The 17,393-nt window shown below is 49.6% G+C and overlaps 1 protein-coding gene across 1 annotated transcript in view; it reads left to right on the forward strand.

Annotated features, from left to right (window-relative positions):
• The window catches only part of ccdc3a (coiled-coil domain containing 3a), a 33,902-nt gene extending 17,907 nt beyond the window's left edge, over positions 1-15,995 (forward strand). Inside the window, exon 3 of the mRNA XM_078420101.1 lies at positions 15,416-15,995. Within this exon, the coding sequence (XP_078276227.1) occupies positions 15,416-15,682 (267 nt within the window). The 3' untranslated portion in view covers positions 15,683-15,995. The remainder of the gene's footprint in view (positions 1-15,415) is intronic.
• The last annotated feature ends 1,398 nt before the right edge of the window (positions 15,996-17,393 follow it).

Below are 17,393 nucleotides of genomic sequence, written 5' to 3' on the forward strand. Positions count from 1 at the left end.
ATCTTATTAAGTACAATCAGACAAAGGCGCAGTGTCATGGGCGGACCGAGGCTCCAACCATGACGGGAAATTAGTGGATATGGTGCCGTTTATTTTGTGGGCAGTGTGATTCAATTTCAGTCAAACCAACAGCAATTTCCTTTAGACACAAAGAAATACAGAGAATGGTTCACCAAAATAGAGATAGGATCACATGCAGGCAGAGTTGATCCCACTTCTCCCCCCCTCTCCCCCCCTCTCCCCCCCTCTCCCCCCCTCTCCCCCCCTCTCCCCCCCTCTCCCCCCCCCTCTCCCCCCCTCTCCCCCCCTCTCCCTCCCTCTCCCCCCCTCTCCCATCGGGCAAGAGGTACAGAAGTGTGAAAACGCACACCTCCAGATTCAGGGACAGTTTCTTCCCGGCTGTTATCAGGCAACTGAACCATCCTACCACAACCAGAGAGCAGTGCTGAACTACTATCTACCATTACTATCACTGGAGACCCCGGGACTATCCTTGATCGGACTTTACTGACTTTACCTTGCACTAAACGTTATTCCCTTATCATTTATCCGTACACTGTGAATGTCTCGATTGTAATCATGTATTGTCTTTCCGCTGATTGGTTAGCACGCAACAAAAGCTTTTCACTGTACCTCGGTACACGTGACAATAAACTAAACTAAACTAAACTAAACTTGTTGGAAACAAAAGGATGTTTCCAACAGTGGGAGAGATGAGGACCACAGGGCGCAGCCTTAGAATAAAAGGATGTAGTTTAGTTTAGAGATACAGCGCGGAAATAGGCCCTTCAGTGCACCGGGTCTGCACCGACCAGCGAGCCCCGCACACTAACACTATCCTACACACACTAGGGACAATTTACACTTATACCAGCCAATTAACCTACAAACCTGCACGTCTTTGGAATGTGGGGGGAAACTGAAGATCTCGGAGAAAACCTACGCATGTCACGGGGAGAACGTACAAACTCCGTACAGACAGCGCCTGTAGTCGGAATTGAACCCGGGTCTCCAGCGCTGCATTCGCTGTAAGGCAGCAACTCTACTGCTGTGCCATCGTGACCACCCTTCAGAATGGAGATGAGGAGGAGTTTCTTTAGTCAGAGGGTGGAACTCATTGCCACAGACGGCTGTGGAGGCCAAGTCAATGGATATTTTTAAGGCGGAGATGAACAGATTCTTGATTAGTACGGGTGCCAAAGGTTACGGGGCGAAGCAGGAGAATGGGGTTGAGAGGAAAGATAGATTGGCCACGATCAAATGGAGGAGCAGACCCGATGGGCCGAATGACCTAATTCTGCTCCTATATCTTATGTTCTTTTAGAAGGCACACAACTTAATCCCAGCACTTGACCAGTGGCCCTGACTTCATAGTATTATATACCCTGCCCTGGAGCAGCTAACTTAATGTTAACAGCTGGCCAAGCGGGCTGTCAGATTTTACAAAATGATGAATGGATTTAGAACATAGAACAGTACAGCACAGGAACAGGCCCTTCGGCCCACAATGTCCGGGCCCAACATGATGCCATGTTGAACTAAACTCTGCCTGCATGTGACCCATATCCTCCATTCCCTACATGTGACCCATATCCTCCATTCCCTGCATGTGACCCATATCCTCCATTCCCTGCATGTGACCCATATCCTCCATTCCCTGCATGTGACCCATATCCTCCATTCCCTGCATGTGACCCATATCCTCCATTCCCTGCATGTGACCCATATCCTCCATTCCCTGCATGTGACCCATATCCTCCATTCCCTGCATGTGACCCATATCCTCCATTCCCTGCATGTGACCCATATCCTCCATTCCCTGCATGTGACCCATATCCTCCATTCCCTGCATGTGACCCATATCCTCCATTCCCTGCATGTGACCCATATCCTCCATTCCCTGCATGTGACCCATATCCTCCATTCCCTGCATGTGACCCATATCCCTCCATTCCCTGCATGTGACCCATATCCTCCATTCCCTGCACGTGACCCATATCCTCCATTCCCTGCATGTGACCCATATCCTCCATTCCCTGCATGTGACCCATATCCTCCATTCCCTGCATGTGACCCATATCCTCTATTCCCTGCATATACATTTGATTGTCTTTTTTTCTTTCAGGAATACGCAATAGTCAAAATCAAATGAATATTTCAATATAAGGACAGGAAGGATTTAGAAGGTTATGGACTAAATGCAGATGGATATGGATATTCAGGGGATAGTTTTTTCGCTGACTGCATAGAATGCAACAAAAAACCTTTTTCACTGTTCCTTGGTACACGTGACAATAATAAATTAAACTAAACATGTATGTGCAGGGAATGGCAGCATATGGATCAATGTGTAGGCAGGTGAGATTAGTTTAACTCGACATCATGTTCAGCACGGACATTGTGGGCCAAAGGGCCTGCCCTTTGGAGACACAAAATGCTGGAGTAACTCAGCGGGTCAGGCAGCATCAGTCTTCAGTCTGAAGAAGGGTCTCGACCCGAAACGCCACCCATTCCTTCTCTCCCCTGATGCTGCCTGACCCGCTGAGTTACTCCAGCGTCTTGTGTCTACCTGTAACATCTGTGTACCTCATTCAAGGCAGCAATTTCACCAGGCGCAGAATGAAAAACACCAGCAATGTGAGAGGGGTTGGAATTTTAAGATTATAAGATGGATATTTCTTGCATTAATTTATATTCTAATTCGAGCCCAGACTTTGACGTCCTCTGGCATTGGCAAGTGGGCTGAGGTACAGTGAAAAGCTTTGTTCCGCAGACTATCCAAACAGATCAGATAATCCTCTGGCATCCGTCCATCTGCGGGAGGCGATGGTGAGTCTCGGCGTTGCCCTGCGTGGAGAGGGGGGTTTATCATCTGTGGTTACATTTGCTTGTGTGAGTGACTGGGCCTGTCCGTGACAGACAGATCCTTCCACAGGTGCGGTGGACTCTGCTCGTCGTTCTGGGGAGCCTGTCTGTGGCTGCCGTCTTTTTTTTTTTAAACGATTTATTTTTATTGAAGGAAAGATACAATACGAAAGACGCAATGCATTACATTCCCCTCCATTTTGTTTTTTATAAATAACAACAAAAATAACCCTCACCCACCCTCCCTGGACACCCCTTTGCAGCTGATGTGTTCACAATACATCATATCACAAATACAAATGCACAATTTGACAGCAAAACCTATACATTCTTCCAAGGCGCTGGGCCAGACATATCTACAACATGTCAGATGGTTCAGGATGCCCTCATTCATTATGCACCAGCCACCCTGTGAGGTAATCAGTAATTGTGTAAACAAAACAAGGGGGCCACAGTTTAAGAATAAGGGGTAGGCCATTTAGAACTGAGATGAGGAAAAACTTTTTCAGTCAGAGAGTTGTGAATCTGTGGAATTCTCTGCCTCAGAAGGCAGTGGAGGCCAATTCTCTGAATGCATTCAAGAGAGAGCTAGATAGAGCTCTTAAGGATAGCGGAGTCAGGGGGTATGGGGAGAAGGCAGGAACGGGGTATTGATTGAGAATGATCAGCCATGATCACATTGAATGGCAGTGCTGGCTCGAAGGGCCGAATGGCTTCCTCCTGCACCTATTGTCTATTGTCTATAAAAATAAGTAAATAAATAGAAGTGAAACATAATTAAAGGCAGATCCCCAACTGCCATGGCTGCCGTCTTTGGCCACTTTGCGGAGTTGGTGCCTGTGCCACAGGGTCGTGAACCACATGCTGTGGTGATGTCTCACGCCCACCTGGAGGTTCTTCCTCCACCCTCCGCGGTCCTCAGCAACCGCTTCCCAGTTGTCAGTGTGGATACTGAAGTAGATCTGATAATACTACACATAGATACAATCAAGCCAAACTCAAGGACAACAGGTAATGCAGATATGCAAAGTACACAAAATGCTGGAGTAACGTGGGATTCTCTGCCACAGAAGGCAGTGGAGGCCAATTCACTGGATGTTTTCAAGAGAGAGTTAGATTTAGCTCTTAGGGCTAACGGAATCAAGGGATATGGGGAGAAAGCAGGAACAGGGTACTGATTGTGGACGAACAACTATGATCAAATTGAATGGCGGTGCAGGCTCGAAGGGCCGAATGGCCTCCTCCTGCACCTATTTCCTATGTTTCTAACTCAGCGGGTCAGGCAGCATCTGTGGGGAACATGGACAGGTGACGTTTCACAGAGTGCTGGAGTAACTCAGCGGGTCAGGCAGCATCTGTGGAGAACATGGATAGATGACGTTTCACAGAGTGCTGGAGTAACTCAGCGGGTCAGGCAGCATCTGTGGGGAACATGGATAGGTGATGTTTCGGGTCACGACCCTTCTTCAGATGATGGTTGATCCTGCTGTAGGTGGAGCAGACAAAGACCATGCAGTTGCACTGAGATGGAACCTTCACTGCAAGCTTGCTGTCTTGGTCATCAGAACGGTGCAGCAGTAGAGTTGCTGCCTCACAGCGCCAGAAACCCGGGCTCGATCCCGACTACGGCCGCTGTCTGTACAGAGTTTGCACGTTCTCCCCGTGACCAGCATGGGTTTTCGCCAAGATCTCCGGTTTCCTCCCACACTCCAAAGACGTGCAGTTTTGTAGGTTAATTTGGCTTTGGTAAAAATTGTGAATTGTCCCTAGTGTGTGTATGATAATGCTAGTGTACAGGGTGATATCTGGTCGGCGCGGACTAAATGGGCCGAAGGGCCTGTTTCCACACTGTATCTCTACACTAAACCAAAATATGTCTGCAGGTTAATTGGCTTCTGTAAATTGAAAACTGTTCCTAGTGTGTGTAGGATAGAGCTAATGTGCGGGGATCGCTGGTCGGCGCGGACTCGGTGGGCCGAAGGGCCTGTTTCCACACTGTATCTCTAAGGTCTGAGGAAGGGTCTCGACCCATTCCTTCTTTCCAGTGATGCTGCCTGTCCCGCTGAGTTACTCCAACTTTTTGTGTCTATCTTCTCCGAAGTCTAGAGTAAACAGTTGGCTGCACAGAGTAATTAGGTTCATTAGAAAACAGTAATTTGATCTTCAGACTCTGATAAAGTTCTTGCATCTCTTACGGTTGAAGACCTGATCTGGGTTTTTACATTCAATTAGTCTTTGGTAACTGACTTAAGGAGACCTGTCTTCTACATTAGCTACCAGATAATGATTGTCTAATTTGATTTCATTGCAATTGTATTTGCATTTGCAAAGTGAATTTAAACCAGGACCCAAGCAACTGTCCTTTACTTGAAGATATCAATTTTTTTAAATGACTCAACCCGGAGTTTATTCGGCTGCAAGGAGGGTTGCCAACTTCCTCTCTCCCAAATACGGGACAAAGGGTGACGTCACCGCCCCGCGCCCCACGTGACCTCACCCAGCCAGCGGCCACGTGCTCCCGGCCCGGGCGGCCGCAATTAGTGGAGCGGGAGCGCGTGGCCGCTGGCTGGGTGAGGTCACGTGGGGCGCGGGGCGGTGACGTCACCCTTTGTCCCGTATTTGGGAGTGGGGAAGTTGGCAACTCCTACTAATACGGGACAAGGGCGGTCCCGTACGGGACAAAGTAACTTAGCCCAAATACGGGACAGTTGGCAAGTGAGGTCAGTGTCATTTCACAGTGGGAATTATCCGGCTGAGTTATTAGTATCTGCGAAGATTAAGGACAGGTCAGCTGGTGATGGAGTGTTTCCACATAGAAAGCAGCCCTGTGTTTCATGACCACTGCTGGGGGATGAACTGACCATATCTTTATTTTTAGTTTTCATGTAGATAACACCGTGGTGCAGCGGGTAGAGCTGCTGCCTCACAGCACCAGAGACCCGGGTTCAATCCTGTCTACGGGTGCTGTCTGTACGGAGTTTGTACGTTCTCCCCGTGACCTGCGTGGGTTTTCTCCGGGTGCTCTGGTTTCCTCCCTAGCATCTTTCCTCCAAAGACATACAGGTTAATGCAGATTATTTTGACTTCATTAAACTAATGATCTCTAAACTAAACTAGACCATGTAGACACATGTAGTGGGTCAATTGGCTTCTGTAAATTGTCCCCAGTGTGTGTCGGACAGTGCTAGTGAACAGATGATCGCTGGTCAGCACGGACTTGGTGGGCTGAAGGGCCTGTTTCCATGCTGTATCTCTAAAGTAATGTCTAAGGCATATAACATTGAGAGGCAGAGATAAGGTAGACAGTCAGAACCTTGGTTTCTGGATGATAATATCAAATAGAGTCACGGAGCAGGAAAACAAACCCTTCAGCCGAACTCGTCCATGCCAACCAAGATGCCCCATCCACGCCAGTCCCACCTGCCCACATTTGGCCCATATCCCTCTAAACCTTTCCTATCCATGTACCTGTCCAAGTGCCTTTAAAGGTAGACACAGAATGCTGGAGTAACTCAGCAGGTCAGGCAGCATCTCTGGAGAGAAGGAACGGGCGATGTTTCGGGTCTGCAGTGAGAGGGGTCTGAGGAAGGGTCTCGACCCGAAACGTCACCCGTTCCTTCTCTCCCGAGATGCTGCCTGACCCGCTGAGTTACTCCAGCATTTTGTGTCTAGCTTCGATTTTAACCAGCATCTGCAGTTTTTTTCCTACACAAGTGCCTTATAAATGTTGTTGTAGTCCCTGCCTCAACTACCTCCTCTGGCAGCTCGTTCCACACACCCCCCCACCCTAGATGGCACTGCTTTAAAGTGAAAGGGACAACGTTTAAGGGAGATGTAGCAGTTAGGTCTTTTTACACATTGGGGGTTGGGGGCAGGAACGCCCTGCCAGGGGTGGGGGTGGAGGCAGATACGATAGTGGTGTTTAACAGAGTTTTAGATAGGCACATGGATATGGAGGGAATGGGAGGATATGGGTTATGTGCAAGCAGATAAGAGTTGGTCTTGGTACAGCACAGACATTGTGGGCTGAAGGGCCTGTTCCTGTGCTGTACTGTTCTTCTAAGTTCATAAGTCATACAATCAGAATTAGACCATTCGGCCCATCAAATCAACTCTGCCATTCACTCATGGCTGACCTATCTTTCCCTCTCAACCCCATTCTCCTGCCTTCTCCTGACACCGCACTAATCAAGAGTCTGTCAATCTCCGCTTTAAAAATACCCACTGACTTGTGGCCTCCACATCCGTCTGTGGCAATGAATACCACAGATTCACCACCATCTGACTAAAGAAATTCCTCCTCATCTCCTTCCGAAAGGAATGTCCTTTTATTCTCTGTTCTATGTTCTTAACAGCAAAGGATTCATTAACATCAAAGCTTAAAAAAAGATTAGAAGGTCTGCATTGTAATCCAGAAATGGTGTCGTTATTAACTGGGGAGCAGATTGTAAGTAATTTATTTATGTGCTGTGGACAATACTCCAGCTGGATGGTGATACTGATCACAGGGCAGTGTCCGTACGTCAGCTGCTGGTTGCTGTGTTGATACTAATGGAAGCCAGAGCTGCAGGGTATTAAAGGATGTAAAACTTGACAGAGTTTTGGGAGTAGATAGCGGCGGTCAAAATGGCTTTTGGCACATTGGCCTTCATCAGTCAGAGCATTGAGTGTAGAGGCTGGAAGGTTGTGTTGCAGTTAGGGTTGCCAACCGTCCCGTATTAGCTGGGACAAGTCAAATCAAGTCAAATTTATTTTGTCACATACACATACTCGATGTGCAGTGAAATGAAAGTGGCAAAATACATCCCGTATTTTGGGCTAAGTTAGTTTGTCCCGTACGGGACTGCCCTTGTCCCGTATTAGTAGGGGCGCCAACTTCCTCACTCCCAAATACGGGACAAAGGTTTTTTAGATTTTTTTTTAGATTTTGAGATACAGCACGAAAACAGGCCCTTCGGCCCACCGAGTATGCGCCGCCCAGCGATCCCCGCACATTAACACTATCCTACACACACTAGGGACAATTTCTTTTTAACATTTACCCAGTCAATTAATCTACATACCTGTACGTCTTTGGAGTGTGGGAGGAAACCGAAGATCTCGGAGAAAACCCACGCAGGTCACGGGGAGAACGTACAAACTCCGTACAGACGGCGCCCGTAGTCAGGATCGAACCTGAGTCTCCGGCGCTGCATTCGCTGTAAGGCAGCAACTCTACCGCTGCGCCACCGTGTCACCCAACAATGGCGGCCGCCCGGGCCGGGCCGGGCCAGGAGCATGTGGCCCGCTGGCTGGGTGAGGTCACATGGGGCGCGAGGCGGTGACGTCACCTTGTCCCGTATTTGGGAGAGAGGACGTTGGCAACCCTAGTTGCAGTTGTATAAGATGTTGGTGAGGCCGCATTTAGAGTATTGTGTTCATTTCTGGGCACCGTGTTGTAGCACAGATGTTGTCCAGCTGGAAAGGGTACAGAGAGGATTTACGAGGACGTTTCCAACACTCGAGTGTCTGAGCTGCAGGGAGAGGTTGAGCAGGCTAAGACTCTATTCCTTGGAGTGCAGGGAGATTAGGGGTGATCTTATAGAGGTGTACAACATCATGAGAGGAATAATCAGTTAAATGTACAAAGTATTTTGCCCAGAGTGGGAGAATTGAGAACCAGAGGACATAGGTTAAGGAGAGGGGGAAAGATGAAATAGGAAGCTGGGGAGTAACTGTTTTACATAAATGGAGGTGGGTGAGAGGAACGAGCTGCCGGAGGAGGTAGTTGAGGCCGGGACTATCGCAACGTGTAGGAAACATTTAGACAGGTATATGGATAGGACAGGTTTGGGCCAAACGCAGGCAGGTGGGACTACTGTAGCTGGGACATGTTGGTCGGTGTGGGCAAGTTGGGCTGAAGGGCCTGTTTCCACGCTATATCATGCTATGACTCATGTTCGGCACGGACATTGTGGGCCGAAGGGCCTGTTTTATGCTGTGCTGCACTGTTTTATGTTCTTACCAGCAAAGGAATCATTAACATCAAAACTATAAGAAAGATTGAAAAGGATTGTGCTGTGATCCAGAAATGGTGTTGTTATTAACTGGTGAGCAGATTGTGAGTAATTTGTTTTATCTGTCAGGCACAATACTCCAGCTGGATGGTGATGCTGATCGCAGGGCAGTGTACGTACGTCAGCTACCGGTTGCTACGTTTTTACCGTGTGAAGCCAGAGCTTGCATACGGTGCAACGGTAGAGCTACTGCCTTACAGGGACCCGGGTTCCATCCTGACTACGGGTGCTGTCTGTGTGGAGTTTGGACGTTCTCCCTGGGGTTTCTCCGGGTGCTCCGGTTTCCTCCCACACTCCAAAGACGTGCAGGTTTGCAGGTTAATTGGCTTCAGTAAAAATTGTAAATTGTCTTTAGTGTGCGTAGGATAATGTTAATGTGTGGGAATCGCTGGTCGGTGTGGACACGATGAGCCGAAGGGCCTGTTTCTGTGCTTTATCCCTAAATGGGGTTGCCAACTTCCTCACTCCCAAATAAGGGACAATGGGTGACGTCACCGCCCCGCGCCCCATGTGACCTCACCCAGCCAGCGGCCACGTGCTCCCGGCCCGGGCGGCCGCCATTGGTGGAGCGGGAGCACGTGGCCGCTGGCTAGGTGAGGTCACGTGGGGCGCGGGGCGGTGACGTCACCCTTTGTCCCGTATTTGGGAGTGAGGAAGTTGGCAACCCTACTAATACGGGACAAACTAATTTAACCCGAAATACGGGATGTCCCGTCTAATACGGGACAGTTGGCAACCATATTCCAATTACAGTCACATCCTGCCCCTGAGTGAAAGAGGTGCTCCTGATGTCCTCTTCAATCTCTCACCTTCAGTGGGGGGCAGACAGAGAGAAAGGAAGTGCAACGGTTACTTGAAATTAGAGAAATCAATATTAGAATGGGCGATGGTTTCGCTGAACACCTTCGCTCAATCTGCCTGGGCCTACCTGATCTCCCGGTTGCCAAACCTCCCCCTCCCACTCCCACACTGACCTTTCTGTCCTGGGCCTCCTCCATTGTCAGAGTGAGGCCCAGCGCAAATTGGAGGAACAGCACCTCATATTTTGCTTGGGCAGCTTACACCCCAGCGGTATGAACATTGACTTCTCTAACTTCAGGTAACCCTTGCATTCCCTCTCTCTCCGCCTCTCCCCCACCCAAGTCGTACCAGCTTCAAAGTTGTCTTGTTGAGTCTCATTGTCTGTAACTCATTTTCACCTAGACCACAGCTAACAATGGCCTGTTTCCTTTATCGTCGTTACTTTTTGACATATCTTTCATTCATTTGTTCAATATCTCTTTCCCTCCTGACTCTCAGTCTGAAGAAGGGTCTCGACCCAAAGCGTTGCCTATACCTTTCCCCCAGTGATGCTGCCTGTCCCGCTGAGTTACTCCAGCTTTTTGTGTCTATCTTTGTTGCAAACCGGCATCCGCAGTACCTTCCTACACATAATGATCGGGTCGATGAGCCAAGTCATAAACCTGCACTCCAGTCCCCTGGCGGGTTGGAGATGTGCCTGCTTGCTAAAGTTTTCAGTGGCATTCTTAAACTTGTCTGGACAGCAACATGATCGCCCAACAACCCTGCAATGGGCATTCCTCAGATTCCCAGCATCTTCATTAACCCAAACAAAGATAAGACAAGGGGGTTTATTCACAAAATGCTGGAGTAACTCAGCAGGTCAGGCAGCATCTCGGGAGAGAAGGAATGGGTGACGTTTCGGGTCGAGACCCTTCTTCAGACAAGGGGGGCAGTCAAGTTTCGGTTTGACAATGTGCCATTTTATTATCAAGCATCGAACAGAAGACAGAAAGCCCTGTGATGCCAGCAATACAATCCCGCTGGTGTCTTCCAAATCTGACACGAGTAGTCAAGATGGAGACAGAAAGCTGGAGCAACTCAGCGGGTCAGGCAGCATCTCTGGAGAACATGGATAGGTGACGTTTCACAGAGTGCTGGAGTAACTCAGCGGGTCAGGCAGCATCTCTGGAGAACATGGATAGGTGACGTTTCACAGAGTGCTGGAGCAACTCAGCGGGTCAGGCAGCATCTGTGGAGAACATGGATAGGTGATGTTTCACAGAGTGCTGGAGTAACTCAGCGGGTCAGGCAGCATCTCTGGAGAGAAGGAATGGGTGACGTTTGGGATCAAGACCCTTCTTCGGACCCAAAACGTCACCCGTTCCTTCTCTCCAGAGATGCTGCCTGTCCCGCTGAGTTATTCCAGCTTTTTGTGTCTACCTTCGATACAATCCCACTGATGTCAAACAAATCTGACAGAAACAGTCAAGGGGCAAGAGTGTGAAATTGTCATATGGACCGATACTGGAACAATAACTTTTCTCCAGAAGTGTTGTCTGACCCGCTGTGTAACTCCAGCTTTTTGTGTCTAACTTCTCACTTGCAGCAGCATAAAAAGGCCTGTTTAGGGCGGCACGGTGGCGCAGCGGTAGAGTTGCTGCCTCACAGCGCCAGGGACCCGGGTTCCATCCTGACATTGGGTGCTGCCTGCGTGGAGTTTGCACGTTCTCCCTGTGACTGCGTGGGGTTCCTCTGGGTGCTCCGGCTTCCTCCCACACCCCAAAGACGTGCTGGTTTGTAGGTTAATCGGCCTTCTGCAAAGTGGCCGCTAGTGTGTAGGGAGTGGATGAGAAAGTGGGATAACGTAGATCTAGTGTGAACGGGTCGGTGTGGACTCGGTGGGCCGAAGGGCCTGTTTCCGTGCTGTATCTCTAAACTAAACTAAACTAAACAAAACTAGCAGTCCAACCTCACATTGAACTATCTCACATTTACTGACGAAACAGCAATTCTTACTGAAAACCAAAAGTCCGGAATTCAGGGGATATTCTCTGTTGTTCCCCAGGGAAGGGGCCAGGAATCTGTGCAGACACAGCTCGTTACAGCCGGAGAACGCAAGGCATCCGATTATCTCGGTGGTGAAGGAGGGGTGGTGAGGTGTGAACCGGGGACTATCAGCTAATGTGTCAGCCCCTCACGACTGACCGCATGTGATAGCACAGCACAGCACAACACAGCGCAACACAGCACAACACAGCACAACACAACACAGCACAACGCAACGCAGCACAGCACAACACAGCACAGCACAACACAGCACAACACAGCACAGCACAGCACAGCACAGCACAACACAACACAGCACAACACAACACAGCACAGCACAGCACAACACAACACAGCACAACACAGCACAACACAACACAACACAGCACAACACAGCACAACACAACACAACACAGCACAACACAGCACAGCACAGCACAGCACAACACAGCACAGCACAGCACAGCACAGCACAGCACAACACAGCACAGCACAGCACAGCACAACACAGCACAACACAACACAGCACAACACAGCACAGCACAGCACAGCACAACACAGCACAACACAACACAGCACAACACAGCACAACACAACACAACACAGCACAGCACAGCACAACACAGCACAGCACAGCACAGCACAACACAGCACAACACAACACAGCACAACACAACACAGCACAGCACAGCACAACACAACACAGCACAGCACAGCACAGCACAACACAACACAGCACAACACAACACAGCACAACACAACACAGCACAACACAACACAACACAGCACAACACAACACAACACAGCACAACACAACACAGCACAGCACAACACAACACAGCACAACACAACACAACACAGCACAACACAACACAGCACAACACAACACAGCACAACACAACACAGCACAACACAACACAGCACAGCACAACACAACACAGCACAACACAGCACAACACAGCACAACACAACACAGCACAGCACAGCACAACACAGCACAACACAACACAGCACAGCACAGCACAACACAACACAGCACAACACAGCACAACACAGCACAACACAGCACAGCACAGCACAACACAACACAGCACAGCACAGCACAACACAACACAGCACAGCACAACACAACACAGCACAGCACAACACAGCACAACACAGCACAACACAGCACAACACAGCACAGCACAACACAACACAGCACAACACAACACAGCACAACACAGCACAACACAGCACAACACAGCACAACACAACACAGCACAACACAGCACAACACAGCACAACACAGCACAACACAACACAGCACAGCACAGCACAGCACAACACAGCACAACACAGCACAACACAGCACAGCACAACACAACACAGCACAACACAGCACAACACAGCACAACACAGCACAACACAGCACAGCACAACACAGCACAGCACAGCACAACACAGCACAACACAGCACAACACAGCACAACACAACACAGCACAACACAGCACAACACAGCACAACACAGCACAGCACAGCACAACACAGCACAACACAACACAGCACAACACAACACAGCACAACACAGCACAGCACAACACAGCACAACACAACACAACACAGCACAGCACAGCACAACACAACACAGCACAGCACAGCACAACACAACACAGCACAACACAGCACAACACAGCACAGCACAACACAGCACAACACAACACAGCACAGCACAGCACAACACAGCACAGCACAACACAGCACAACACAGCACAACACAGCACAACACAGCACAGCACAACACAACACAGCACAACACAACACAACACAACACAACACAGCACAGCACCACACAGCACAACACAGCACAGCACAACACAGCACAGCACAACACAACACAACACAACACAACACAACACAGCACAACACAGCACAGCACAACACAGCACAACACAACACAGCACAACACAGCACAACACAGCACAGCACAGCACAGCACAACACAGCACAGCACAACACAGCACAGCACAACACAACACAACACAACACAACACAACACAGCACAACACAGCACAGCACAACACAGCACAGCACAGCACAGCACAGCACAGCACAACACAGCACAGCACAGCACAACACAGCACAGCACAGCACAACACAGCACAATGCTCTCCCGATCAGTGACCTTGAGAAACAGAGAAACATGGAAACATAGACAATAGGTGCAGGAGTAGGCCATTCGGCCCTTCGAGCCAGCACCGCCATTCGATATAGTCATGGCTGATCATCCAGAATCTGTGCCCCGTTCCTGCTTTCTCCCCATATCCCTTGATTCCGTTAGCCCTAAGAGCTAAATCTAACTCTCTCACGAAAACATCCAGTGAATTGGCCTCCACTGCCTTCTGTGGCAGAGAATTCCACAGATTCACAACTCTCTGGGTGAAAAGGTTTTTCCTCATCTCACTCCTAAATGGCCAACCCCTTGTTTTAAAACTGTGTGACCCCTGGTTCTGGACTCCCCCAACATTGGGAACATTTTTCCTGCATCTAGCCTGTCCAATCCCTTAAGAATTTGAGATGTTTCTATAAGATCCCCTCTCATCCTGCTGAATTCCAGTGAATACAAACCCAGTCGACCCACAGCGAGTGAGACCCCATCGACTGCATGACACAGTGATGCAGCTTTTGTAGTTTAGTTTAGCGATACAGCGCGGGAACAGGCCCTTCGGCCCATCGAGTCCGCACCGACCAGCGATCACCCCGTACTCTTACTCTATCCTACACACTTTGGGCGGCACGGTGGCGTAGCGGTAGAGTTGCGGCCTTACCGCGCCAGAGACCCAGGTTCGATTCTGACTACGGGTGCTGTCTGTACGGAGTTTGCACGTTCTCCCCGTGACCACGTGGGTTTTCTCCCAGATCTCTGGTTTCCTCTCGCACTCCAAAGACGTGCAGGTTTGTAGGTTAATTGGCTTGGTGTAAATGTAAGTCATCCCTAGTGTGTGTAGGATAGTGTTGTAGTGTGGGGGATCGCTGGTCGGCGCGGACTCGGTGGGCCGAAGGGCCTGTTTCCACGCTGTTTCTCTAAAACAGGGACAACTAAACTAGGGACGATCTTTTAACATTTTTCCAAGCCGAGCAAACTAAAGTAAACTAAACTAAACTGTATGGTGGCGCAGCGTTACAGTAGCTGCCTTACAGCGCCAGAGATCCACCCTGGGTCGGATCCTGATGTCAGTGCTGTCTGTACGTACGCATGATGATAAAATCAGCTGAGCTAAACTACAGTAAAACTAAAGTAAAGTTAAACTAAACTAAACAAGCCAGGCCAAGCCATAGAACCGATCGGGATAGACATAGACAATTGGTGCTGGAGGAGGCCATTTGGCCCTTCGAGCCAGCACCGCCATTCATTGTGATCATGGCTGATCATCCACAATCAGTAACCCGTGCCTGCCTTCTCCCCAGTTGCCTTGATTCCACTAGCCCCTAGAGCTATCTAACTCTCTTTTAAATTCATCCAGTGAATTGGCCTCCACTGCCCGCTGTGGCAGCGAATTCCACAAACTCACAACTCTCTGGGTGAGAACGTTCCTTCTCTCCACAGTTGTAAATGGGCTCCTGTTTATAGTGGGGGTGTGATGGGGACCGGTGGGGCAGTCGTTGATGTGTGCTTGTCTTGCAGCTCATGTGCTCCACGGTACAGAGGGCTCTGTTCGAGGAGGAGGACCGTGTGAGGAAGCTGGTCAACAGGGTGGCCATGCTGGAGGGCCGCAACAGGCAGCTGAAGGACAAGGTCAGGCGGGTCAAGCGTACCCTGCGGCAGGTGAAGAAGAACTCGCAGCGGGTGGAGCAGCTGAACAAGAAGCTGCTGGAGAAAGCGTCGAGCAGCGGCGGGCAGAAGCCTGACTACGCCAAGCCGGACTCGAACGTTGCCACGCTCAAAGGATGACCGCCAGGTGGGGTCACCACGGCAGAGCTGGTCGGAAGGAGGGTCACCAACCGGAAACATCACCTTCCCTTCTCTCCAGAGATGCTGCCCGTCCCGCTGAGTTACTCCAGCTTTTTGTGTCTATCTTTGGTAGCAATCACTTTGCCCGTCTGCCGATATACTCAAGCTAACACTAGAGGTGCAGGCCATTTCAGTTAGCACTAGGGTTGCCAACCGTCCCGTATTAGCCGGGACATCCCCTATTTTTGGGCTAAATTAGTTTGTCCCGTACGGGACCGCCCTTGTCCCGTATTAGTAGGGTTGCCAACTTCCTCACTCCCAAATACGGGACAAGGTGACGTCACCGCCCCGCGCCCCACGCCCCACGTGACCTCACCCAGCCAGCGGCCACGTGCTCCCGCTCCACCAATGGCGGCCGCCTGGGCCGGGAGCGAGTGGCCGCTGGCTGGGTGAGGTCACGTGGGGCACGGGGCGGTGACGTCATCCTGTCCCGTATTTGGGAGTGAGGAAGTTGGCAACCCTAGTGAGCACACTCACTACACACTTACCCACTGCACACTCTCCCCAAACCACTCCACAATAGCCGTCTCGTCTCAACACTTAAAGGAGAGAGAAAAGGAAAGCTGGGAAGTCTGACTGCACAGTGTATTAACCGTTACTTTATTACGGCCACTTTGTGTTAACTATCCCTTCCTTTAAGGGAGTGTTTCCGTCGGCCATGTTTTATTCCTTGTAATTAAGAAATAAACGTCACTGTGCAATACTCAGCAAAGCAATTGGTGGTGTGAGCACACTGTAGGTGTCTACACAAATCATCCGTGATAGGAGCAGAATTAGGCCATTCCACGCATCGTCTACTCCACCATTCAATCATGGCTGATCTATCTCTCACTCTCAACCCCATTCTCCTGCCTTCTCCCCATAACCCCCTGACACCCGCACTAATCAAGAATCTGTCAATCTCCGCCTTAAAAATACCCACTGACTTGGCCTCCACAGCCGTCTGTGGCAAAGAATTCCACAGATTCTCCACCCTCTGACTAAAGAAATTCTTGCTCATCTCCTTCCTAAAAGAATTAAATAGCCTTTTAATTCTGAGGCTGTGACCTCTGGTCCTAGTCTCTCCCACTAGTGGAAACATCCTCTCCACATCCACTCTATCCAGGCCGCTCACTATTCTGTACGTTTCATTGATGTCCCCCCTCATTTTTCTAAACTCCAGCGAGTACAGGCCCAGTGCCCACAAACGCTCATCATAGGTTAACCCACTCATTCCTGGGATCATACCCGTTAACTGAGTTTGTTATTCTGCAGAAAGTGTGTCATTTGTCTGCTATCCGACAGCTTTCTCTGAACTTATACGACACATCTACAACAAATATAATGTTTGAAAACATTTTATATCGAAGAAATTTATCTAGCGTTGTATCACCGCCCAACGAGTTTGGAGATCACAATCTACATTTTATTTTCTCAGCCTTATGCAGAATGTTGTCTTATATATTTCAATAAAAATATATACTTTGCTAATTATTCTGTGTCTGATGATGGGCAGCAAGGTTTTGTTTTCCTATTTTCAACCAGGAATGAATAAATAAGTGAGAAACAAGGACCAGCAGATCCTGGTTAAGGTGCGGCACGGTGGCGCAGCGGGTAGAGCTGCTGCCTCACAGCGCCAGAGACCCGGGATCCAACCTGACTACGGGTGCTG

The sequence above is a fragment of the Rhinoraja longicauda genome, chromosome 23 (assembly GCF_053455715.1).
Source record: "Rhinoraja longicauda isolate Sanriku21f chromosome 23, sRhiLon1.1, whole genome shotgun sequence".
In the NCBI taxonomy this organism is placed as follows: domain Eukaryota; kingdom Metazoa; phylum Chordata; class Chondrichthyes; order Rajiformes; family Arhynchobatidae; genus Rhinoraja; species Rhinoraja longicauda.